The sequence below is a fragment of the Mycetomoellerius zeteki genome, unplaced genomic scaffold (assembly GCF_001594055.1).
Source record: "Mycetomoellerius zeteki isolate Tzet28-1 unplaced genomic scaffold, Tzet1.0 scaffold106, whole genome shotgun sequence".
NCBI classification, from domain to species: Eukaryota; Metazoa; Arthropoda; class Insecta; order Hymenoptera; family Formicidae; genus Mycetomoellerius; species Mycetomoellerius zeteki.
The window spans coordinates 616,905-644,029 of NW_017255975.1; the positions used below are offsets into that span (position 1 = coordinate 616,905).

At 31.9% G+C, this 27,125-nt stretch overlaps 1 protein-coding gene across 1 annotated transcript in view; it reads right to left on the bottom strand.

Moving 5' to 3' along the window:
* The window catches only part of LOC108723590 (ras-specific guanine nucleotide-releasing factor 1), an 81,707-nt gene that overhangs the window by 4,890 nt on the left and 49,692 nt on the right, over positions 1–27,125 (bottom strand). The window contains exons 4-19 of the mRNA XM_018449451.1: positions 26,819–26,925; positions 18,555–18,702; positions 16,341–16,651; positions 15,665–15,894; positions 13,871–14,064; positions 13,080–13,205; positions 12,870–12,972; positions 9,525–9,776; positions 9,037–9,197; positions 7,239–7,621; positions 6,737–6,846; positions 6,035–6,145; positions 5,317–5,520; positions 4,519–4,701; positions 2,454–2,794; positions 1,733–1,854 (exon numbers count right to left, since the gene is read on the bottom strand). Coding sequence (XP_018304953.1) covers positions 1,733–1,854; positions 2,454–2,794; positions 4,519–4,701; positions 5,317–5,520; positions 6,035–6,145; positions 6,737–6,846; positions 7,239–7,621; positions 9,037–9,197; positions 9,525–9,776; positions 12,870–12,972; positions 13,080–13,205; positions 13,871–14,064; positions 15,665–15,894; positions 16,341–16,651; positions 18,555–18,702; positions 26,819–26,925 — 3,086 coding nt within the window. The remainder of the gene's footprint in view (positions 1–1,732; positions 1,855–2,453; positions 2,795–4,518; positions 4,702–5,316; positions 5,521–6,034; positions 6,146–6,736; positions 6,847–7,238; positions 7,622–9,036; positions 9,198–9,524; positions 9,777–12,869; positions 12,973–13,079; positions 13,206–13,870; positions 14,065–15,664; positions 15,895–16,340; positions 16,652–18,554; positions 18,703–26,818; positions 26,926–27,125) is intronic.

Below are 27,125 nucleotides of genomic sequence, written 5' to 3' on the forward strand. Positions count from 1 at the left end.
TTTAAATCGATCTTCAAGACGGTGATAAAAATATAATTTATCGAGCAAAAGTTGAGTAAAATCTTGAATTAGGTGATAATTTTTTGCATTATAATTATTATAAACAATTTTATTTATCGATTATAAAAGAAATAAGAATATTAAGATATTTACAAGTTTGAAAAGCATACATATACTGCATTAAAATGAGTTCTAAATTATTTATAAAACGATTTTCATAATACAGGTATAAAAAATTAACGTATTTACAATATATTTACAATTCTTACAATAAGTAAACACAACTCGAATATAACTAAAAATTGTATTATATCGAAACATAAAGTTTACAAATGTTTACATCAAATTTACATCAATGTTATAAATGTTTGCAATTTGATTTTGACACATAAATTTTTGCAGTGTGGGGGAAATTATATGTTAACTCTAAGTTATTTACTATCTTATGGACTAAACTGTCAAAACCCTTACGGAAAAGACCAATTGCCGAATGTGTGGTTATTACTGGGGGTATTACTGCTCGTGTAGTAATTACTACTGGTGGATCACATGGCAGGTATTACACCGCTGAAGTTATTATTAGAGTTATTATTGCTTGTGTAATAATTACGGCCATCAGATTACACAGTGGTTATTATACACCTCTGGTGTTATCCTTGTAGTTATTACTACCATATAGAAACTACTGCCAGTGGATTACAAGATAAATGCTATATATACCTGTGGATATCTTTGAATGTATTGCAACCCATGTAATAATTACTGTCGGTGTAGTGGAACACGGGATAGTTTATATATTATTTATCTATTATTTGTAATAGATGATTTTTATATTATAAAAACACGCGGATTATAATTGATTGTTTTATTACGATAAATGATTAATTCTATTATGCAGGATATGTGTGTATGCTAGAACATGTAAAATGTGCAATGCAAACATCTTTAGGTATATTACAAATTATAATTACTTAAATTTTGTTAACTATTAAGAAAACATTTTTCTCGAAACTTTTTAATATTATTCAAAGAATATTGAAATTTAATTTTAATGGAAATATATAAATTGAAATAGTGCTGAGCGCTAATTAAGATACATCCTGTATGTCTTACAATATTTAAAATTCGCAGTATTTAAAAAATGCAGATTATTTTATTTGTCGTTTTTATATTATATATTTTTATTTCAATCAGTTTCTATAGAGTTTACGAAAAGTATAATGCATCAAATGCGGTTATTTTGAACTTGCAAAAATTCATATTTAAATACTACTGGCAGTAATATTTAGACAGTAATACATTTCAGCAGTAGTGCGAAAAAATCACACACACCAGTAGTATTTCTGTGTAGTTGTCAATAATATGTCTATGTGTGTGATTTCTAGTAATATTTCCAGCAGTTCCCTGTAATATTTCTATGTAGTAATCTGTAATACCTCGGCAGTCAGTCTTTTCCGTAAGGGAAACTCCGAGCAATATCTATACATTATAATTTCTTTCTAAAATTTTTTCCTTATCAATTTCTCTCTCTAAGAGAATAATTTTAATTATAACTCTGATAAATGAAATATGATATTAAGAAAAAGCTCTCATGCGTTAGAAGACGTAGACTGCCATTTACGGTACTCAACATTCAGCAAGAACGAAATAGAGATAATTTTTATCGATACGAATGCCTTTGAAAGTTTTAGAGACATGATAGAATGCATATAATAAATCTATAAAAACAAACCTTCGATGACTCTGTCGAAAACTGGTTATTACCACACCGGCCTTACTGGAAACCTGAGCATCGTGATAGCTGCTCTGCTGCGAGATCTCATCATGCATTGATCGTCTGTTTACCCAATAATTCTGTAAATTTATCGAAAAAAATTAAAATCCACACAATTTTTTTTTTTAAACGGGAAGGAATTTATCAATTCTGTTACCATATAAACAATAATTTTTTGCTTTAATAAATTCTTTTTTTTTATATTTTAAAGCTAGAATGTCTCCTAATTCTTGATTTGTGGCAAAATACTGTACATCATAATTTCTTTTCCTGAAGAAAGTATAAACAAGTTATTAAAAATACCGAGATATATGATTATGAATAAGGTACTTATTAACAGTGCATATTTGGTTTCTCAGCTCAAAAACTTCCAAAAATTACTTACATTTGTAATAGGGAGAAAAAATATTTTATGTGACAACAAAAAACTCAGAGTTAAAAGTAAAGTTAGGTATATCTTCTTATAATTACAAATAAAAAATTAATTAAAAATTTTGGCGGGTTTTAAACCATCTTTCATCCCTAAATAGGCACAATTAAACACAGTGTTTCGATTATTATGCACATAAATTATCATCTTGGAAATTCATAAATATTTAGTGATTAAAGGAATATTTTATTTTCGATTATTTTAATTTATTAAATTTGAAGAAATTTTTATTTTGTTATTTATACGTACGCCAGTTATAGTGGAAACCGAACCGCTTCTTGGTCCGGTGGCTGCTGGCGCAGAAGCGATCGATGCCCTATGCTCCGAATATTGCTGTTGATTCTGTGCTGATTGATTGTTTGGTTTTGGAGAAGTTATACTCTCGTTGTCATCGATCAATGTACTATGCTCATCTTTACTCTCCTTTGTCAGCGGGGAGATAGGCGTTTTCGGTGTGATCGGCGTCTTAGGAGTATCTGGCCTCTTTGATTTTGGTGTCCTAGGAGTGTCTGGTGCTTTTGACACTTTATCCGACTTGATAGACTCGGCTGATTGCGATGGTGATGGTATGTCGTCATAAGTAAATTGTACTATAATTTATTTCGTAATACGTATTATACAGGGTGTTCCAATAACTATTACTTTAAATCTTCGAATCTATAGGGTTCAGACAAAAAATTGTTTTAACCAAAATTGCACGGTACAAAGAGGGCTATCATATGACGATAATAATTTTTGTCTCTAAGTAGAGGCGGAGATTTCAAGATCAACTTCATTTTTTTAAATTATATGATTTTTTTTACATAATAAAATTCCTCTAATTATATTCTGCTCTAATTATATTCTAGATGATTCTTCTAATTACATTCTAGAGATATCAAAAAATCAATAGTTTACGATATTTTATATTTTATTCTGGCTCATATTGACATGAAATATTAAATATCTCGTAAACTATTCATTTTTTGATAATTGAGGGGATGGACGGAATAAAGGCCCTATTATAAAATCTTGATTTTGATAAAAATTAAAATAACTTGTTACTTCTTTATTATACTACAAATAGGAACGGTATTAAATATATATTTATATAATGTTTTTGAGAAGTTATATGTTATAATATTTCTCTATTATGATCAATATTAAAAAAGTTATTTGCAATTTAAAAAATGCACTTAGTCCCTTTTTCCAAATATTGATCATAATGTTGTAAGAATCGATAGAAAGAAAAAACTATAAACTGCAGAAATGTTTTTTATTTTCACATTTTTCTAGAAGAAATGCAAAATGAGTATGATATATTGTACATTTTACTTTACTTTTACAAAATAAATTGAAATAATGTTCAATCATCATCTGATGAGTTTTCGTAAGATTTTTTAACATATTTTTTTTAAATATGTTGTAATGAAAACACATTTTTGTCGCATCATTTTCGTTCAGTCTCTGGTAAAAATCTCATTAATGATTTTAAATCATGCATGCCCTTTTTCCATAGATTATATCATTTTCACCATCACAGGACAATCGAAACACGTTCATACTTAACTAATTTAAGCAATATCAATTCCTTGTTTATTTGCGCTAATCTCCGGAATAAAAGCCTAAGTAGCATTGTGCCTTTATTCCGCCAATCCCCTCAATTGTACCTTAATACTTTTATGAACAGATTAATAAGATGAATCAACTGGTGAAAAGAAAACACAGTTACTTATTTAAAAGATTATTCATTTTGTTTACATATTCTTTTAAAAGCAACTATATGTTTTCTTTCCGTCTATTGATGCATCTGTTCATAAAAGTATTAAAGTTCAATTATTAAAAAAATAGTTAGTTTATAATATATATATATATATTTAATATTTTATGTCAATATAGAGGCCAGAACAAAATATAAAATATCTCATAAACTATTGATTTTTATTTCTAACTTAATACTTTAATATATAAATATGAAATAGAAGAATTATACTATGCAAAAATCATATAATTTCATGTTACAAAACGAAGTTGGTCTTGAAATTTCTGAAGCGCCTCCAACTGGAAATTTTTTATCCTTATATGATAGATCCTTTGCAGCGTGCAATTTTTATTAAACAAATTTTCTTCTGAATCTTATAAATTCGAAAATATTTAAAGTGGTAACAACTATTGAGATACACCCTGTACAATAATTTAATTAAAGAAACAAGAAACAACCGGCATAATCAAATTATAATGAGTTAACACCTAATTGAAGAATTCTTTTTCCTAATTGCAAACTAACTTCTTTTTTTACATATAGATAAATACTTTTTATGAAATTTAATTGTACCTTTTGCGTTCTCTTCTGCAGTGCCAGGTGTATCGATTTCCGAGACACGACGTGAATAAGTACCTCCCTCTTGGGGACTCGGATCCGATCCAGATCCGGATCCGGATCCAGATTCCGTTGAACCAACTAGTGTCACAGAACTCAAGTTGCTCGGTGAAGATGGTGCGCTGATTGCTGTAACATCTTAAATTCCAAGTTTCTTTAACATATCAGTAGTACTTTACGAAGGAGGAGGGTCAAGTGTCTCGACCTTTTTGGAACATCCTGTATAAGAGCATCGACATCAAATGTAAAGAGAATTGAAAAAACTCTGCCATTCCGGAATAATTCAGATCATTTTCCAACATGACTACCATGACTTTTTAGGTTTTTCAATAAAACATGTGGTATTCAAAATATTAATTTTCATATAAATATGGCAACATCACCGCTCCGTTTAAGCTAAAATTACTTAAATTGAATATAATTAACCTCAAAGAATAAATTTTCATGAGTTTGGACAAAATTTGGATAGGGCCGAAATCGGCTCTTATTCTCTTCCTTTATCAAATAAGAAATGGAATTTACATAAAAAGTTCCAAATTAATGTTGCTTGTAATAAGTCTTATCCTAATATTTCCTTTAAGTTACATAGTATAAAAATATGGAGAGAAATTTCTTCTCTCTTTTTTTTTGTCTTTAAATATTATAATTAAAATCTGCATTACATTTAAATTTAACAATAACTTAATATTAATTTTTTATATTTAATTCAAATTCTGTAGCTTCGTGAGCTTATATATTAATACACGGTCATACCTGTGAGTGTCTCGGAACTGGACGACACGGCTATTACTTTCGGTATTGTTAGATGGCATCCATCATTTTCGATGTCCACACGAATGCTAATTTTTCGCGGCATGGCCGGAGATTGCAACGAATTAGATGGACTGGACGCTTGCGACGTTGGACTACGTTTTATGACTGGAGCTTCGGAGATGAGTCCGAGCAGTTGTTCTTCGTCTACTAAACACAAGAAATTTGGAATCGCATTTTGGCATATTTTTATACCGTTTTTATGCACTTATTTTTATAATTTAAACACTTTATTGCACAATTTAATTTTTTTTACCTAACTACGAGGGCGCCATTTTTGGTCAAAGTTAGATGTTGAATTAATACATATACCTATATGTGTATTATTTAAATGAATTTTATCTCAGAAATACGACTGCGCGCCGATTAATTTCGGACACACTTTCAACACAATCAATTTAAAATATTAATAATCCCCTCCCCAAATTTAAATCATTTTGAAACCTGTAAAGAACTTATTGCGAAAAATATTATCTCGGCCGAGAGTTAAACCTGGATTACTTGCATTCCGTGCAAGCATCCTCATCGTTAGACCATAGCAAATATTGATACCTCATACGGAATACAACAGATCCGAATTCGATTCTCGGCCAAGGTAATATTTTTTCTAAAATTTATTCATTGGTCATTTCTCATTGGGATACATGCTAAAAATACTCACGCTTCTTATAACCAGATCGCCAGTGACTTTTCGAATTATGTCCGCTAGAATTAACGTCAAAGGATCCATGGGATTTCGTGTCGCGAGTATCGCTCACTTCTGATCCATATCCTGTGTATAAAGCAAGATGCTATTAAAATATTGTATTTGAAATACACATATATTTAAAATCCACAACTAATATGTATATACATGTATATACATATATATATGTGTGTATTTCGTGTCCTACTAGTAATATATCTATTAATTGTTGATTGAGTTTTGTTGAAAAGAAAACTCAATATATGCACAATAAATCAATTTTCAAGCTTGAAATTACTAAGCAATGTAATAAAGAAATCGGAAACAAGCAAATAATTGCGTCAAAGATAGAAATTAATTCATTAAACATTAAAATCAGAGAAAGAAAACATTAAAATAGTTTTTCAACAAATACATATAATCGATATAAAAATTTCAATTAAATTTAGTTTTCCTCAGAATCGATAAAATAGATTCATTTTCTATTACAATTTATTAATTAGCTCAGAAAGACTAACAATCAGTTAAGTCGAAACGTTCTTACACTGATTACTTGTTAAAAAGCTAGTTTTAATCTTTTCTTTTTTTAAATTTGATATTTAGTAAATTAGTTTTTATTACTTGTCTGAATTATTTGCTCGTTTTTTATCTCTCCATCACTTTTATTAATGTATGCACCTGATACTGAGCTTGCACCGCTAGTTCGTCTCGGTGAAAAGCTACTTTTTCTTCGGTCCTCAGAATATAATTGTGTTTCGTTCGCATTTGTTCCTAATACGTCTAAGGATCTAAAACATAAATACAGAAAGTGTTGTTCAGATGTGCCAAGAATAAGTTTCAATAACGTATAGAATTCACTTTCTATAGAGGAACAATAGCAATATAACATCACTCATAAAAATACTTAGCTGTACTTCCGAACGACAAAATATTAAAATTGTTATAAAAATAAATTTTACTTTTCAATAAAACTGTTTCTAATTGATATTTCGTTAAATATAAAATATTTACATCGATTTGTGGAGATGTTTATACTTATTGCTAAATGGTTGTATTATCAAGTTTTGTGATATATCGATGATTATGATCATTTCATTCAATTCTTGAAATTATAGTTAAATTTATTTTAAGTAGTTAAATTTATTTTAAGCTTACAATTATTATCATTCATTATATTTACACGAGAGATCCGGTGGTTATTTGCGCGTCCGGCGGTTCGGCTTCGTAGAAAACTTTCTTAAGGGCATCCAGCACTGCGACGCTATCGGTGAACACTCGGTATGTCAACAGAAATGTATTGAGAAAATCGATACTAAGAAACCTCAGGTCGGTCAATCGCTGCAATAGCCGCTCGGGCGTCGCGGAACGGATCTGCGGTATTTTGCAGGAGTTCAAAGTGCGACTGAACCTGATGTCCACGTCGTCCTTGAACAGCTTTGGGTCGTTCCGGATGGACTGTGGCATCGTGACGGAGCTGGTGTCCGACAACGATCCGTGAAGCAAATCGTTAAAGTGAACATTGTCCATACATTGACTTATGTCACTAACCCACGCTGCTTTTTCCTGTAAAAGTTTGCCGTACCACAATACGTAGATATATAGTAGATATATAATGACAAAAAGCAAAAATTTATAAATTTTGTAATTTTATTATTTTTATTTGTAATCGTTTCAGTCATGTACGAAGCGAAAGAATACAACTAAAGTGTACGCTTTCAATCGAGTATATACACGCGTATAAATAGAAAATTTTTATCCGTCACCTAACAAAAAAATTATGTTATTGAAGTATTTCAAAATTAATCTATAGATACAGATCTAAAAATAATTTTAAATAAATATAAGGGAAATCTTATATCCGATTAAAGCAAATTTTTAATATTTCTGGCAATACTTTGTACTATAAATTATTTGCAGATTTAAAATTCACATTAATATCAGATTATTAATATTCTTATAAAGATGCTTATTAGCATTAAATATCATTAAATTGCTCGTCAATTTAATAAGTAATATTACTATTCTGATTCTGCTCATGATTGCGAAGACCGAAAAAGATTTCGACGCGTGATTTGCAGAATCAGGTATAGGTAAATGTGAATTCACACAGAAATATTTAAGCACTAAAATCCACTTTGACTAAATAAAATTTCTGTTATTCAATTAGATTTATTCTCATCGACTCAAATTCGTATCATAAAAATAATTTTATTTGGAATATCAAAATAATTATGTAGGACGCTCAAACTGATTGCTAGAACGTTAAACCTTTTAGCAGCATTGCAGTTAGCAACACTTAAAACGTTCTATATAATTTTAATAGTCCAACAAAATTATTTTCAGGGGAAAAATTACTTTATAAAAATAACTTGTCATATCGAACAAGTATCGGTTACTTTTCAGAAACAAAAATAGTTATTCGTTACTGATTTTGAGAAGTAACTTGTTACTGTACCGTTGTACTAAAAAAAAGTAATGAGTCGTATTATACAATTTCTGTTACTTTTCCATCGAATTTTGAATTTCCCTTTTTCAGAGTGGCATTTAATTGTTTTGGTCACTAATTGACCAGTTCAACATGAGATCTATATAGTGTATGGTTACTCGCAACACTTATGGTCAAACACAATAACACTTTCTTCTTTTGAAACTTGCTTAAGCAATTGTATTCCATATACAATTATACATGTATTGTACGTGTACAAAGTAATGATTATATTCGTTATGCAAAAAATGTAATTGTGTTAACGTTAAATAAGAAAATATAACATCATCATCATTCGTTATTGAAAAAAAGTAATTGTAACGATGTTTCAAGTAACGCGTTAATTCCCAACTCTGATTATTTTCAAAGTTCTGTGTTTAGATAAATTTTTAGATACTTCAACGAAACGGTTCTTTTCGTGTACGAATATTCTATATATTGACAAGATTGTCTGTTTTAATACAATTTTATGTATAATTTAATGTAAACTTACTTGCATGGTAGGCGCCACGAGATGGACAGTCACCTGTGGTCCACCGGATTTTATATCAAGTATAATCTTGAAGTCGCGATTCTGCAACTGAGAGGTTCCACTGCCGCTACCACTTCCGCTACTTTCACTGATGCCGCTTGACATCGAACATACTGACAGTCCTAAAATTAGTTTACAGTCGCTACTTGGTAGCACTAAATAAATTCTCTATCATTTGACACAACTTGCAACACAACCTTTATATAAAGAAAATACATGAAATTGCATATAAATATAACATACAAAATGAAAAGAAAGCTTACATTGTGTAAAAAATAATTTAAATAATTACTAGCTTTATATTACTATAATTTAAATGTACATTCTCCTTTATAATCTTAATACATCGATAACATATTATCAGTTTCTAATTAAACATTTCCGTATTACCGATTTAAGGAGATTTTAAAGAAAGCAAATCAAGTCATTAATTCATTAATTAATCATACCATCATCATCTATGGCGCCCTGGTCACTCGGATCTTCAATCAGCACCGCGTCGGAAAGTGGTATCTTGCCAATCTGTGCGACCAGATTTAAGCGGCCGTCATCATCGGACTGTCGCGTTGTGAGCAATAGATGATTCGAGAAAAGAAAACACTGTCTAACAGTCTCTCTGTCGCTCGCGGCTTTGCCGCCAAAAGTAGCGCTCAATCTACTTCGTGCACCGCGTGGTTTATCTACGAGTTGAATGAGTGTACCTGAAACAAGCCAGTGTGTGAGACAATTAGAATCAGATTTATGTAAGTCGATCAGATCTTTATACAATTATTATCAACATCGATCGCACGAAGAAATAAAGTCCTCGGAGAAAATAACGCTTGGTAAAAATAATTTTGTCTTCCTGAGTGTTCGAGTTTCCTTGAAATAATTGATACAATTAGGGGAAGCCGCCGATGCTCATTTAAAAATAGCACATCGAACGTGTTGCCGCGGCGAATACGAAATACGCAGTACCTATCAGGTCTGCGCTGCTGACGTCATACAGAAATTGAAATTTATTTCGTTCAGTTCTTGATTATTAAGGATACTTTTTTACTCGCAATGCTCATAAAATCATTTCATTTTCGTTTTTATCAAATATTAAACAAAAACAAATAATATTTGCGAGCGTTGTGAGTATCAAGTGAGACGCACCCTAAATATTCTTAATAATGCGAAGCATATTTTTGAAACTATAAATCGAAATCTGAATTTGCCGGGATTTTTTCATCAAATTAATCTTTTTCCAAGTGGAGAAAGCCAGATAAAATCAAACAAGTTTCGATGAGGAAGACAGCTTCAATGTCTAACTGAATCAATTTAAATTAGATATATAGTTCATGCTTTTTTTCTTATTTAGAAAAAGATATTGCATACCTATGTTTCTACAGATAAATCAAACGAAATTGAAACTTTTGAAACAACTTTTTCTTGAAGAAAGCAATTTCACATCTGATATCATTTGACATATCTACCTTTCTTGTGGAATATTTGTTATTCGTTTTTTAAAGACTTCAACCGAGATTTTCTTAACATTATTGAACGAAAAGCAACGTGTGTACCTACAGATTTATCCACATCCAGGTAAAAAACTACTGCTGATTCCTAGGCTCCCGAATATTCTTGATCCCTACCAACACCACACATATCGTTTGGTTCCACCTTTTTCGCTGTCGAGGCTATGTTAACGAACTCGCGAAACATTCGTGGTCCATGTGTAACCACGCTAGATTGATGGACCGACAAAATGGCAATGCCACGGATTGGTTGCCGCTTGTTTCGTTCTTTCGTTCGTTCGTCGACTTCGCAATATTACCGAATATTGTCCCGCACAGAAACAGATTTCGAACAAATCTTAGTCCTCGTCGCCCTCGAACGGAATGTGATGTTCGCATCGGCTGATCTTTTTGCCGTGACGAAAAACGAACGATCGCGTTAGTGAGATGGTCTTTGCTCTGCCGGCGAGAGCGCGAGAGACGTTTACGTGATAACCATGTGATGTGGCGTCAAACACGAGGATTGCCAGGATCGTGTTTATAAGGCTGGCTTGTGAGACTTCTACTACTTGAAATGGTCTTGTGCTACTTTATCATTGCTACTCTTAAAAAGTATGCGATGTTTCAGCTTCATTTTTTATTTGATATATTCTCCTATTTTTGTTAAGAATAATATTAATGTTTTAATATATACACAATTCCTTGCAAATATAATTTCAATTTTAAGAGCGTTCTTTCGCGCGATACTTAGGCCATTATTTAATATTCTTAGCAATATTTTTAAGACTTAAATTGAATATTAAAATTAAATTTGAAGTATTCTTTAATACTTAAAATCGCAATTAAATATCAAGAAAGTCTTTTTATTGCGATCGAATTTAAAACAACTGATGAAGTTACAATTTTTCTAATCGCGTGACATTCCGCTTGCGTGCCACTACCTTGTAATTCGCTATCGAACCATGTAATCGATTAACATAAGAATTATTCACCTGACGAGAACCCGCTAATAGTAGAACAGTACGTCGCTCCTGGCAGGACACATTGCGCAGGATCGAGATGAAACCGAGTACGAAAATATATATCGACGCGACCAAGTCGCGTCATCGATTTCGAACGTGTAACTATGCGATTGCGCCCTTTGACCCGCGTTCCATCCCTTACGACGAAGAAGTCCGTTGAGCTTTACCGACAGCGATCAAGTCTAGAAATGAGTTTCTCAGCCAAGGATAATAGCAGTAAAAGATATACGAATTATCTGGCAGCCTCAGTCTTATCGACCTCGACAAATTACGTTAACTCTTTCGTTCTTTAACTTGTTTCTATATGCAAAAAATGATCTTTTATATGTATATGAACAAAAAACACAATTTCTGCATTATGAATATAACTTGTTAAATTCTATTCTGAGTGATTCCCCACAAGAATTGAGTGGGCAACGGCATTGGTTCAGAAGATATAGTAAATTAAAATTTCATAATTTGAACGACTTTTCACGCGAAGCGATTCTCCCCACTTCCTCCTTCTACTTAGGGGCTCACGACTTTCACGCGAAGCGACTTTCACTCCACCTCGCCCCTGCTTTGGGACACACAACTTTCCAAAGAAATATGGTAAATCTTGGAGTCGTGCGCTCCGAAGCAGGAGGGAAGATGAGGTGAGAGTCACTTCGCGTGGAAAATCGTATGCTATGACTTTATTATAAAACTTTAATTTACTATATCTTCTAAACCAATACTGTCCCCCACTTAATAACTTCTTGTGGAGAATCACTCAGGACACTCTCCCCTACAACATATCTAAAGAACATTGAAATCAGTGAGGTGTCACTTAATTAGATATTTACCTAAATATTTTTACCCAGATAGCACAATTATATTCCAAAAACGTTCTACAAATATTTTCCAGGAATGTAATATATTCTCAAAAGATACGTATAAGTGTAAGAGGCGTTCTAGAAATATTTGTAGCATGTTTAATTGAGACTCTTTTCGTAATTATGTAAAAAAGTTATTATAAAATGTTCTCAGAATATCCGCCTCCCCTATAATAATTTGATGGAAATTCTATGGATTTTTCTAAAATTATGAAAATAGTCACAATTGAAAATGTTCTAAATATTCCTAAAACATCCCTTACACTTTATGCAAATCTTTCGAAAATATTCCAAAGTTACCAGAAAATATTCATTAGAACATTTCTAGAATGTAATTGTGATATCTGAATGTACTTAAAATAAAAACTTTACTTAAAAAGATACGAACCCAAAGTATATTTAAATAACAAAATTATGAGAGAGAGCATTGATGCACTGACCCTGTCTAACAAAGACTTGATTGACGTCCAGTAAAATATCGCATCCTTCGACAATCATACGCTCCACTGCTAGATTTTTTCTTAGATTTTCAGTCTCGCTCACCTGAAAAATAGGACACATAATCGATTAATAATATTAAGTAAATATATCCGATTAATATTTAAAATCAAGATAAAAATGATGCTTATACGAAATTAATTGACAAATACCTCATCATGCATTTGCCTCGAGAGATCCTCCAGCTGTTGCCTGGCATTTTGAAGGCTCTTACGTTCCACATGATCATATGGCGTATGCGCCAATAACTCGTGCAAAGTAATTATGTATCTTGGAATCTAAACGAATAAAATAAGTAGCTGGATTAAAAAGACAACTTCTATTCAAGTTCTACTAAAATAAGAGAAAAAAAAGAAAAAATTAGGAAAATAATCGTGACGCAAAACTTATCAAATAAATTTTAAATTACAATGTCCGAGAACAGAGATACGCTCAAATCAGAAGTTAATCAGTAGTTTAATATAAATTACAACAGTAAAAAATCTTGCTATATTTAAATTAGATATAAATTATATTTCGCCAATGAATTCTCTTCGAAGGAATTTTTCGCGTTCCGCGAAAGTGCGTGATGGAATGTATATTTCTCCGCGTCCGACTTCATTCATTTTATAGGATCGTCAGCTCTCATGCAATATTCATGGAAGCTTTCAAACTATTTCATACAATCGATCATTCCCAAAGAGGCATTCGCATCATCGAGATAATCGTTCCATTTCTTTATTTTCTTTTTCGTGCAGGAATTTGCTTTCTTGAGAAAAGAACAGTGCGAGGAAATTAATGTCGTGCGGATGAGACATTTATTGGCGATGTTCCCTTCTCTTTTTTTTTGTAACGATAATAATATAAAGCGATACCATTGAATTTTCCGAAACACAATTATATCGAACTTCTATGCTTCATGTACGACAATTGCATTGATTTTATCTGCACATGGAAATCTTACCTGATGCATGGGATATGTTAGAAAGGTCTCCAAGGATCGTCCGTGGCAGGCAGTCTTGTTCTCCAACCTATTGAGCAACGCCACGAACGGTGACGATTGCTTGCACTCAGTCAACACTTGAAGGCTATAGTGGTGGTTTCTCACGTACTCTTGATATATGGATAACATCGGTAGCAACATGTCGAACAAGTCACCTGCGTGTATTCACAATACGCCGTGATTGATCGGTTATACAACCTCCATCTACATTATTCTTTCTTACGTAAAATAATATACTCTCATAAATTAATATCGCTAGAGGGAAAAATTTTTAGATACTTAAAATCGCGAAATTCTTGCGTCTCTTCGATTCGCCGTTAGAGACTTGAACTTGTCATTAGAGTACGGAAAAAATGGCTATGGTTACCACGGCCAAAAGTCGCCCATCAATACATTTTTTGGTTATAAGAACTATAATACGATTGTGATAACCGTAAGATTTGATTGTCTTAATTACTTATGGCTGTAAAGATATGTCCATCTTACGGTTATCACAACCAAATGTATTGATGGGTGAAAATTATCATTATTTATCACGGTTGTGGCAATCGCAATATTTCTTCTATGAGATTTACAAAATTGTTATCGCAATTGCGATTTTCCTTAAGAATCGTAGTGAATATAATATATACCTACATATATATAGAGGAGAAGGTGATATTATAACCAGTATATATATTGTAGCCTCCCTTAATATCTCCGCTATTATATAACGAATCCTAATGATTACTTATGAAATTATTAGTTCAGTAGCTCACCGTTACACCATGACGCTAACATTACTAATACTCAATAGCCAGCACTTATTATAACGCATTTTTACTTTCAAGTATTTCGAAACGTTTCTGAGGTACATTTTAGCATTTAATTACACCTATTTCCTCATTTTTCTTAAACTTGAGCATATTGACACACGAATATATGTATTTTTGGGTGTGTTATTTACTATTTAACATTTTGATGTTACCACCTTCTCCTCTACTGCATCGAGATTTTTATCTTATATTTTAAATATTAAATTACGTATAAGCATATAAAAATGTTTATTCACAATATGAAGAAATGGCGTATAAAAATTTCACAAATTAATTATAAAGAAAAACAATTTCAATAGATTAATTGAATCATATTTAATGTTAAAAGTTAAAGTTTTTAATAATCGGAAGCAAAAGTACGTTCATAGTATTCATACACAAAAGAAATGATCTGTTGCTAAAGTACATATCTCAAAATTTAGATATGGATCTGAAAATAATTTTGTTTGAACCATCAAAATAATTATTAATTATGTAAGACGCTCAAATTGAAAGGTTAAAATTTCAAAATCTTTTGTAACATTATCAATGCTTTTAAGTGTTTATAATTATTTTGATGATCCAACAAAATTATTTTTAGATTTGTATCTAGATAAATTTTTAAATACTTTAGCAAAACCATTCTTTTCATGTAATATTTAAATCATGTAATGAGATAATTAATAAAAAGATAAAATTTTTGTTTTCCATTTTTCTATATGTATAAATATTTAATGAATAAATATTACAAGAGTGATTTTCAACTGCATTTACAATTTTAAATCGTATGTAAACTTAATCGCATGAGATTTAAAATCGCATGCGATTTTGTGTTTAAATTCAATTGCATGTCGCGAACAAAGATAATAAATCGCAACGTTTGTGATACAAATCGCACATCTCTATTTGTCGTTCAATATATCGATTTGTATTACTTAAAATAATTTTAAATAGTACATACCTAAAACTAAAGTGGGCCAGCTCTCCATACGCGAGGTGAGACCCTTCAGGAAGATTTGATGGAGAAACAGCACGGTTTCGCTATTCAAAAATATGCTATTCACGTCCTCGTGACTACATGGGGGTTTCTTTGAACTGGCAGCCATCTTGAAAGGCCTCAGAAAACAGCTTACTAAAATCTCCATCTGCTCGGTATACTCCTCCTCGGCCTCCACCATTTGGAATACCAGGCTGAAATAGTAGGACATGCGTTCAATACCATTGATAGAGCAAATTAAATAAAGCCAATAACCGTAACTTCACATAGTCGTTACATCGCAAATAAATAAAATGTAGGAACGGTATGATTAAGCGAAAATCTCTCGATAGGCGAGAGAGAATAATGATAAATTTTATTCAACCACGGAACAAAAATAATATATAAGTTATTACTGAAGTTATTATATGTAGCAGCCAGAGCACATAATTTTATTTAATAAAAAAAACCTACATTACTCAATATATTTTTTAGCCTTTTTTTGAAAATTATATTCAAACTCACTCTTATAACGTTTATTTCCGTACAGCCGTGCAAAACGTAACTGTGAAACGCGTGGCATGACAAACCATTAATGGAAAAGCGAAATGCGCAAACTAGCTGTACACCATCGGTTATGCGACAAGGCAGCAACAATTACCTATTCCGTTTGCGCATGCTCTCGGCGTGCGGGCTCTTGATGTACTGTTCAACAATTTGCTTCCAACGTCGTCGGCACAGCCAACCCCTAAAAAAGCTCTGAACCTTCTTAACTTTCTGCATTTCAATAGAGCCCTCCGAGATATCTCGTAATCCAGGAGCGAAGCCACCGGAACTGTAAGCACCGCCACTGTATGAATGGAATGTGCTGTACAAACTCCCAGTACCTTGGGACATAGTTCTTTGAACCGCCGGTCGATTGGCGTATATCGGCACTACAGAAGGCCTTAGCTCTTTTTTCAGGGCACACAACTGTAATGAGAATCATCGCGAAATCCGTAATCTCTATAGAAAATAATTCCAAGCAAACATCTCGTATTTCTTAAGTAAATTGATTTTAAATGTAATTTTTTCAGCAAACTAAACGGGAATTAAACGAAATTTAGATTAAATGTTGAACGAGTACTTGGATAAAATATTATCAGTTCTTCTACAACATAATAACTTAATTAGTTTTTATATAGTATTAGCTTAATTATCAAACTTAGACATCCATAGACAGGATAATTCCGGTTTTACTCTGGTACATACGCCGCACTTAACAAAAACTTAATTTATTAATGCCCAATTTCTCCACCTCTAGATAACTTTATCCAGGAGATATCTTCCAGATTACATAGAGATATCTCCTAGATAAAGTTATCGGCAACTTATCTGGAAGTGAAGAAATTGGGCATATAAGTATTATTTACTATGTTTAAGATAAATGAACTATACCAGTAAAAATTTAAATTTGTACTGTCTACTACTACAAAAAATATTAGAAATATTAGAAATCCAAAAAACTTATTTTTCGTATTAAAAAAAGAATTTTCCGAAACCCTTGCATTTTTATGCTGTATATTCCATAAGAGTTAACTAAAATGAGTGTTATTCGCTAGAAAAATTTGATATTCGTTAGAAAAATGAATTTAAAATCCACTATAAGCGGCTCCGAAAATGGGTTTAAATAACATTTTTTCGTAACATTTTTTTACTTTTTGAATTTTTCTACATATGTGTGAGTAATATATGTATGTAAGTGAACAGGAGCACCAACTTGTCGATTAGCTGTGTGTGAAGTTGGACCAGCAATGCTGGTCCAATATGAAAAATGAACATATCCCAATATTTTCCCTCCGGCCTCACATTCATAACCTTTTTTGCGTCCGAAACAAAAATAAACTCCCCTCTGACAAACCTACTAATAGCTGAATACAACGATATCTTTCTAATAATAAATTATATATAATAGTTTCTCCATTGCAAATTCTATCAAGAATTATGCCCAACAGGCACTACGAAATTCCTACTTTATTACATCTTTCACTCTATCCGAGACAATCTTCAAAATCCCCGAATGTACAGATAGTAAATTATTAGATGCGTAACACTTTTCTGCAACAATTCATCGTTAAAAGGTTAGATAATGAAATACATGAAGAAAAACGTCGGATCAATCACAGACGAGTCTACGCGTTGGCTCTGATTAGAGGGCCTCTAGTTCTATCGTTGTTTTAATGTCTAATGAAAAATGAGTATATAGTGACGTGATAGCGCTGACAGCGCGCTCCCCGAACACCTCAACCAACTCTACGAAAAACCATGGACTACTAACGATCATCTATACTCGCAAAGAAAAATATGGATTACGTTACAAAGGAAAGGAGAATTGCGTAAATATTTTATCGAGCGCTCGGTTAGCTCAGTAATTGAAATTTTGAAATAAAAGTTCCAAAAAGATTTAACTACTTTTTTGCTCAACATTAGTTATTTTAAAAAATTGTTCATGTGTGCAATTCCACACACGAAAAATTCTGACGTGTGGAATAACTACTTTTTGACGGAATTATGAGCAATCAAAGTTCGAATGCTACTTTTACTTAATCCGCGAGTAACTCAGGAACAAAAAATCGTAGGAACATTATTAAAAAACAATTTTGTAGAGAAAACTTCAATCTTTCACGATAGATAGTTAAAAATTTTCTCGATTTTTTGAAGGGCACATAACAGACCTATAAAATGAAAAGCAATTTTTTCATTTTTTTGAGCTAGTAGTTTTCTATACCTAAAAATTATCAAACTTATATAAACTCAAAAAATATAGTAAGTTTTTGGAAATAGAGTTTTCAAGCTTTATATATATATATATATAAAATATGCTGATATGACTAACCTCCGCTCGGAGTTTTTTTATTTCCGACGCCAATTCCTCGCATTGCTGGGTGTACTGCCACTTGGCCGTTTTTTCGCTCTCAACGATTTGCAACAGGTGCAGGTGCTTCTGCTCGAGCTCCTCTTTTTGTAGTAACAATTTGTTGAAGCTAAAATCAATATCCGAGAAAAAGAAAGCCGAGTTAGACATGGCTCGTGTGCTGCGCTTAAAAGTGTTATTTAAGCGGAGAACCGTAATATAAGGGAAAATAAAACGTTCGATTGTATGTGGCCCGGAAAAATGCATGAAGTGCACATTTCAGGAATTTTGCGTGAAATGAAATTATAGTTTTTCTGCAGTCATGTGTGAAAAACGGAATTTCGCAGAATTTCATAATATCCTTTAACGACTTGAAAACCAACAAAAAGATTCACACGCATACCTGTAGTTTTGATCCTCTATTTTTAATTATAATTCGATTTTTATTTAATATAATTCTCTATTTTTATATTTTAAATTGGATTAAAATTTTTTTTAACAAAGAAATAACTGCAAATCGTTGAAGAATTCCGTAGACTGCAAAGAAAAAATTATAAAATTTATGTATATCGTTGGTACTTATCTCTGAAAAAATTACTTTGATTGTAAATTAAACTAATATATAAACTGCTAAACGAGTGATAAATTCTCTTAGAATTTCTTTCGTTACTTCGTAATTAATGACGTGTTATATTTACATCTTATCGGCATAATCTTGCGAAAAAGAGGGTGCAAGGTTCCGAACTTAGTCGGTTCCGTAAAGTGATACGAATGATGAAATACGAAGCAAGGCATAAAATATCTTTCCCCAGAGAGAAACATATTACGAAAGAGGATATGCAATGTGCATATCTTTTTCATGCTAAGTATTATTGCAAAATTATGATGCGAATAATACTATACACTGTCCCACAAAAATAACTTTTTTCAAGCATAAGAATGAGAAAATATCGTTTTCTGTAGTTTTTTGGACGCTGAGTACAATCAAATTATTCTGAATTCTTCTTAGGACTGCCTCAAGAAAAAGTCTAACGACATACTTAATTCTTTATTGCTCGCGTATGTCCAGGATTAATACCCCATCCTTAGAAATTCGCTAAATATATGATACTATTTATAATTTATCAGAGCTGGGCATGTATTTGAAATAAGGTAAACCGGGCTCAATTTGGGGCCCCGTTTCCCAAAGTGGGCCACTCGCCTTGCATATAATTATATGATTAATTTAACAAATGACAGTAGTAATTCGAGCAGGCGATCCATACGACTCGATTGCATTGATTCACAAATCATATTATTTATTCTGTTTCCGCAAAAATAGAAAAAACTGATACGTCGTAGTCGTGATGTAATATTTCATAAGTACGTAATTGCTTTCTATAATTATGAAAACGTGGTTATTAATTTCCGTAATTCATGTTATTGTAACTCTATTCATACTTTACAACATTATATTTCGTTTATACTTTTATCATGACATTTTGTTTATAATTAAAGAAAAAGAATTCTTTATATGATGATATTAATGTGGGTCATGTCCGAGCACATACGTAAGTGACATTTATCACAAATATGTTCATGAAGATTGTGTGGGATTAATTAAAAATGATAAAAGACCTTTTACTTGTCCAAACTGCGAGTATCCATAAGCATAGTGTTGTTGTGTTGTTTTAAAAAGTTAACACAGGTATTCAGGTTTAAATTGCTAAATAGCTTTTTTTAAATGTTTATATATCAATATGTTTATGCAATAAAATTATAAACTTATAAAAGTAACGTTTTGGATCACTTTACTTTCCATATTTTTAATATTTTATGAAAAAGAGAAGACGTAGTATTTTTTGCTAAGGTGTCCCAAATGCTACCTTCCTTTTAAATCTCTACTGCATCTATATAAATATATGAATATGACTCACATTTTTTTCAATGTCCCGAAATGTTCCCTCTTTCGAATGTGACCATTAATTTATTGATTGAGTTATAAGCATTTTGACAATCAACCCCGTACGATAACCAGCCCCGGTCTCCCCTATTTCAAATACAATAATAAGATTGACAACTAATCTTATTATTTGAATTACAAATTACAAAATACTTTCAATCTTTCGATTTGAAATACAAAATACAATTATATTACGAATATTGCGTTTAAAATAAAAGTATTTCAAATACATGCCCGCAGCCCTGTAATTTACATATTATTATACATATTTAGCAAAAATTGTTCCATAATTTTAACAAATTTGCATGTTTCTTTATCTAAAAGTTGTGTAATATTATCTTTAATTTAATTGTAAACATTAAGATGACAATGAAAATGGAAATATAATATTGAAATGTCAGAAACATTCCATGCAAGTAATCGCGTCAAGAAAACTCATGCGAGTAATGTAGTAATGCTTAATTTTGATTACAATAAAACTTCTCCAACATATATAGTTATAATAACTTGTAATATGCTAAACATATTAAAATAGACCTTTTTGCAGCTTTAAAAACCAGTTTGGTAAACGAAATCGTATTCTGCTCCAAAAAAGAAAGACTATCTTCGTTCTTGCGTTATGGTTTTTACTAAATAATATAATGTGTTCTTATAAGTAACGTTAGTACTGCAACAAGCTGCATTTTGTTTTTGTAACATAACACCTTGTTTTTATTGAACGTTTACTAAGATATACATAGACTCGCCTTGAATCTGTTTTCGCAAATTGAGAATTCTCGTAACGAGCAAGCACAGCGTAGTGTCTCCCTCATCAAACATAAAAGATATTTCCTTCCAATCGACTTAAATTTTAATCGAGTTGCTCTACATGCATATCCATGAGCCGTACAAATAGATAGCACGAGCTCGTCCACATCTTGTAGCGATGTTTTGAGAAGCTCTACTTGAATCAACGCAAAACAAGCACTCGAGTATGGTCCACGTTGCATGAAAAAGTTATCATACCTACTATCGATCGGCCCTCTGCGTGTCACGAGATACTCGAAGAAGTATCAACCCTGTATTTTCGAGCACGGCAGAATTGCTAAAGTAACACGGATATCATTATCTATGCATATTACGGTGTAGGATAGCAGTAATCTGAGAAGGCAACCGTTCCGCCGGGATGTGAACGTGTATAAGTCGGCCAGCAAAATGAGGACTACGCGAAAGAAGGATACAACTTCTCATACATATACAGTAAAATATTTAAAAGAAATAAAATATTTTTGCGTCGTATAAAGATACTATCAATTATATATCTTGTTATATATCTTAGGAGTCAATAATTAGAGAAACAAGTACATTTTATTGAATTTTACGGATCTGAATTAAAAAATAATACTAGAGCGATTTGTAATTATTTTGTTTAGCTGTAAAGCTTTTGTAAGCTCGAGGCAAAGTGGTGAATTTAAAAAATTGTTCTTTAATTAAAAAACAGTACTTTAAGTATATATATTCGTACAGGGGGCAGATATTTTTTAAACTAAACAAATATAATATACAGGATTAGAACAAACATGTAGGCAGAATGGTGACGAAAGGTGATTTGTAGAAAAATAAATTATAAAATAAGTTAGAATAAACCTTTTTCGTCCAAGGCTATGTTTTCGAGAAAATTAAGTTTGAAAATTGCATTGAATACGCGTGCGCTTAATGAAGATACAATTTGTGGAAAGACATTATAAGCGTCATGTTTAAATAACGTTCAACAACTTGACAAGTGGCAGGATTAAAGAAAATGTGATAAATAATTAAAAAAACGTTGTCCTTGCTATCATAAGCAAAGTTGTGCTCGTCAAATTACGAAGGTACCATAAACTCTGATTTTACGTAATATCTTTCTACAAACCGTATCTTCATTAAGTGCACGTGTACTCGATACGATTTACAAACTTAATTTTCTCAAATCAAAGCCTTGGATAAAAAACCTTATTCTACATTTTCAATTTATTTTTGTACAAGAAATAAATAACTCCTCTCCTCTCATCCAGTTATACCATAGATTTGTTTTCACCCTGTACAGTAAAATTATTCCGTTTGTTGGAAAACAAGGCAATTTTGAAAACCGAATAGTTCAGATAACAAAGGTTCACTAATTCTCCTCTCTACTAATATTTATTAGTTCTGATAATAGAAGCTGACGTTCAGAAAACTGGAGTTGAGCACGTCGAGCTCCTATTACCCGAACTATGGCGCCGTAGTTTCGATAATAGGCTCAACTATCAGTTTGGATATTAAGATCTAACGATTTAAGCATAAACTTATTCGTATAAATAGAGTACAGATAGAAGTTCTACTATATTTGAAAAAGATGCTAAGATTGATAACTTTTCTATCAGAAATACTTCTCTTGTCAATAACTTTTCTGTCGCTACTATTTCTGCTGATAATTCTTCTTTTGCAGATATTCGTGTTCCTCAAGAGAAACTTCCGCAAAAGAAGTTATCAACGGACTGTCTGTTACCGAGCGCATTTGTAAACAGTGTCGAACTAACTAAAATTGTTAGCGAAGAAAAATTTTTATGAAGCCGTTTATCTTGTAAAGAAAAGAAATACGCACAGTAAGTGCAAAAAATATTTGTAAAGAAGGGATTTTTATTTAAAAGGTCTTATTTTTTAAAAACAAACATTAATTATTTAATTATAATAGCAATTTATTAACAATGCATTCAAATATAAACAAACGAGTTTCGCAAAAATAATGTGTTCATAATTTTTAGAATCTAAATTTCTCGATTGTATAAATACTTTTTCTGCTTCTAAATATAACTCTTCATTTTCGCTTATTTTATTAAGGTAATCTATTTTAATTATTACATCTTTTTAGGTAAAATCATTGTGATAAATTCTATGTAATCTATTTTATTCTTTGTTAATAAATTGGTAACTATAATGTTTACTTTCTAAAAATAAAATTTTTTTTGTGAAAAGTATCTCTCCTGTACGAATACTTTTTACACTGACTGTAGATAAAAAGAAGCTCTTTTAAATAGTCATTTTTATTTTTGCCAAAATCATGAATTTGGAACGAATTGCGCACTAACGGGTGAAATACATTTGTAATATTAGCATCGTATACTTGTGCAATCCTCTTCATTAGAGTTTCCGCAATAACCAGCTATTACTAATAGTTCGCTCTCTGGCCCGTAAGACGCGTTTGATAGCATGATGAAGATTACTTCGGCGTTAATGTGCACAAATTACGGTACGGGGATTAATAGAGAGGTGGTGGCTGAGACGGCTCGATGTTAATGCGATGCCCGTAAATGTATTTATCAATGCATCAACGAGATTAAGGTAACCTCTTGAATAATAGACTAAGAGTCTACCGCAAAGTATGGATAAAACGGAGCGATGTTGGAGAATCAAGTTAATTATTATGCCGCGAACCGTATTGTTCATTGAGGGATTGTTCCATTAGCTCGAACAATTCCACCTTTCGTTTTATAAAATAAATGCCCGTAAGTCTCCGATCGCAAGATCTGAGATTACTTTGTCGCTGTTTTATTAAAAATAGAAGACTTATTAGAGGGGGGAATGGCGCGAGTCCGCCATTACAACTACACGCCAACGAGGCTGTATTAATGAAAAAATTTCTTTTCTCTTGCGCCGTGATATACCGAAAAATTACACAAATTATTTGTAATTCGATCAGATGAATAAATGAAGCTTTCACGCGCATTATTGTCAGAGATCACATTTTGATATGCACCTACCGGCTCGAATGTCAGTAACGAATATCGAGTATCCCTACCTCACGTGCATAATTGATTTAAATCTGAAAAATATTTGACAAAACCATGAAGAACTTATTAACAGTGTTGTATTTAGCGATGTATCTCAAAGCATAAATATAAATATTTCATATAAATATATCTCAAACCAAAAATATACATGTTTCATAGATTGTTTTATTATTACATCTGACAAGTAAACCTTCAGAAATGTTCAGACGCTGATTTTCCTCAAAATTTTTAGTTGTTTCTTACGATAAAATAAGAAGAAATCTGTCATTAATTTTAGCCCAAATTGCGTCTGTCTGTTTAAAAAAATTTTTTTTTATTTTTTACAAATACCGGATTCTATATGTTTAAAGCAATATTTCTTACAAATAAATGTACACCCGATATTTTGAAGCTCGGTAAATAAACACATATAGAATACCAAAATAATAATTAAATATAGTTAAGAAACGATCCTCTTGAAAAAAACTTCTTACAGAAACGAAGCTGGGAGCTGATTTGGATTTACACGTTATCCTAACTCAAAAATCAAACAATCACTAATTAAATCGTTATTACGCAACAGAAAAGTTAAGCTAGATTAAAAAAGATTTCAATTAGATTCACTAAACCGTTAGAGAGTAATTATTATTTTAATTATGATGATTATAAAAATTTAATACTAGTACTAGCCAATTAATAACTTATTTTAAGTATTAAAAATATTATTAATAGTATTAAAGTTTTATAAGAGACGTTTTCTTACGGGAAACGCAACTTTGTCGAATGTAATTAGTAATAAAAGTATTGAAGAAATAGTATCAAAAATTTAATTTTTTTTTATACGTATAGATCCTAAATTACTGGAACTTTTTGCAAAATTAGATTAATTTTCACAACACGGTTTCAGAAAAATTATTATTCATAACAATTTTACGGTTTTTGAAATGCGTCAATCACTGGCAGACTATGTAAGTACGGCAAAAATAACTTTTTAAAAATAAATATATTGTATTATCTCTACCATTTATATAAGTTATTATTAGATTTACTTTATGTTTGGCGCAGTTATGCAAATATTTCGAATTTGGGGGACTTTTGTCAATGATTGTATCTCAGATACATCCTTAAATTTCTAGATACTTCAGCAAAATCGTTCCTTTCATGTACAAATGAAACTCTAATAAATATTGGTGCAAAAGTGTGTGTGTTGATGTGTGTATCCATTTATGTCCATTTAAAAGTTGATTACCTAACTATAATAAAATATGATCATTGCGCTGAATAAGCCATTATAAACCAAATTATTTGTTTGTTTTGTGTTTTACAGTTAGTTTTAAGACATATTTAGAATCAAAATGTTTTAGCTGATATTTTCTGATATTTGCTTTTTGGCTAATACTTTCAGTTGATACTATATGTACAGCCACAAAACATTTTTAATTTTCTCAGAAAAGGAAACAGGGAAGCTTAAGTAAGTCGAAATCGGTTCAATGATCCAATAGGTCTGATGCATGATGAAACTGACAATGAGCATAGGCATACCAGGATTTGTTCACGTATTATTAACCCTATTACTATATAAATAGCAATTTTTTGTGATAATGAATTACGTTTTTTGGAAATTTTGAAGCACAGAATGTTTTCTTGTCCCTGATTTTAAATAAGAAAAATATTAAATATTAAAAATCATAATTTTTTTCTAAAGAAAGAATGGTTATTAATCCTTTCGCTACGACGCGACGAACGACTATAGTTGTTCGCCACAAAATTCCGCACATTCATTTTGGACTTGCAAAGTACAGCTTTGTTTATATTTTGTTTATGTTCTGATTCTATGTTTACACCAATATCGCTCAATATTGCTTACTTTGTTTCGGTACGTTTTCTTAGCACTGCCCGAACGCTAAAGGCTATTTGCGCGCAGGCGTCTCATTCAGCGCGGACATTCTAGCGGAAAAGGGATTGCCATAGCGAAAAGGTTAAAAACGAAATTTGTAGTTGTAAGTGAAATATTCATTACCTAATACCTCAGCATATGCTGTTTTTCGATTCAAAGATCTTTCGAAAATTTTCTTTATGTATCAGACATTCCGTCAAAGCTCAAACTAATAGAAGTTCCTGAAATTATGGACTTATGTGGTCGTAGTGAAGAAACAAAAATATTTTATGTGACAACAAAAAATTCATTCAGAGTAAAAAAATAAAGTTGTACCTTGCATAATTAAACATGAAAAAATAAACAAAAATTCAGAGAGAGATTAAACTCCCTAACCTCCCCCTTCCTGAATATGTCTGATGGTAGAATTTTTCTCTTCCCGCGGGTAAAATTAATCGCCGGCACGGGTGATTGAAACGATGAATCTAATTGGAGCTTTGAAACATTAAACGTCGCCTGGTTACGGTCACAATCAGTCATTGGGATGATCATGGTGATTTATGGGACGCGCGGTCTCCGTGAATCAGGGCGACGCGACGCCGCGCGTCGTTTTAATCAGTCCCCGAGATCTTCGATTCGGGCGCTAGCCGTCGTCGTTTACCTAGCTTCTCGTATCGCATCGATCCACTCTATGCACTCCGCCTCTGTGGTCGCTTTTAGCTCGTATTGCCGTTGGTTCTCCCTCCTGTACGATATCGCGAAACAGTGCTGCAACAGAGGAACGATAAAAAATTGAGTTATCTCCAATGCACGGCAATAAACGACGACAACGATGCGACGAGCAACAAAAAGCGCGAACTCTTCGATTTGCGCATTGTGCACGTATGAAAAATGCCATGCGCAAACAAATCGACGGCGTTTCAAAGCGTCGAGTGACAAACGAGAATCTCTCCCTACGCGTTCCTCCA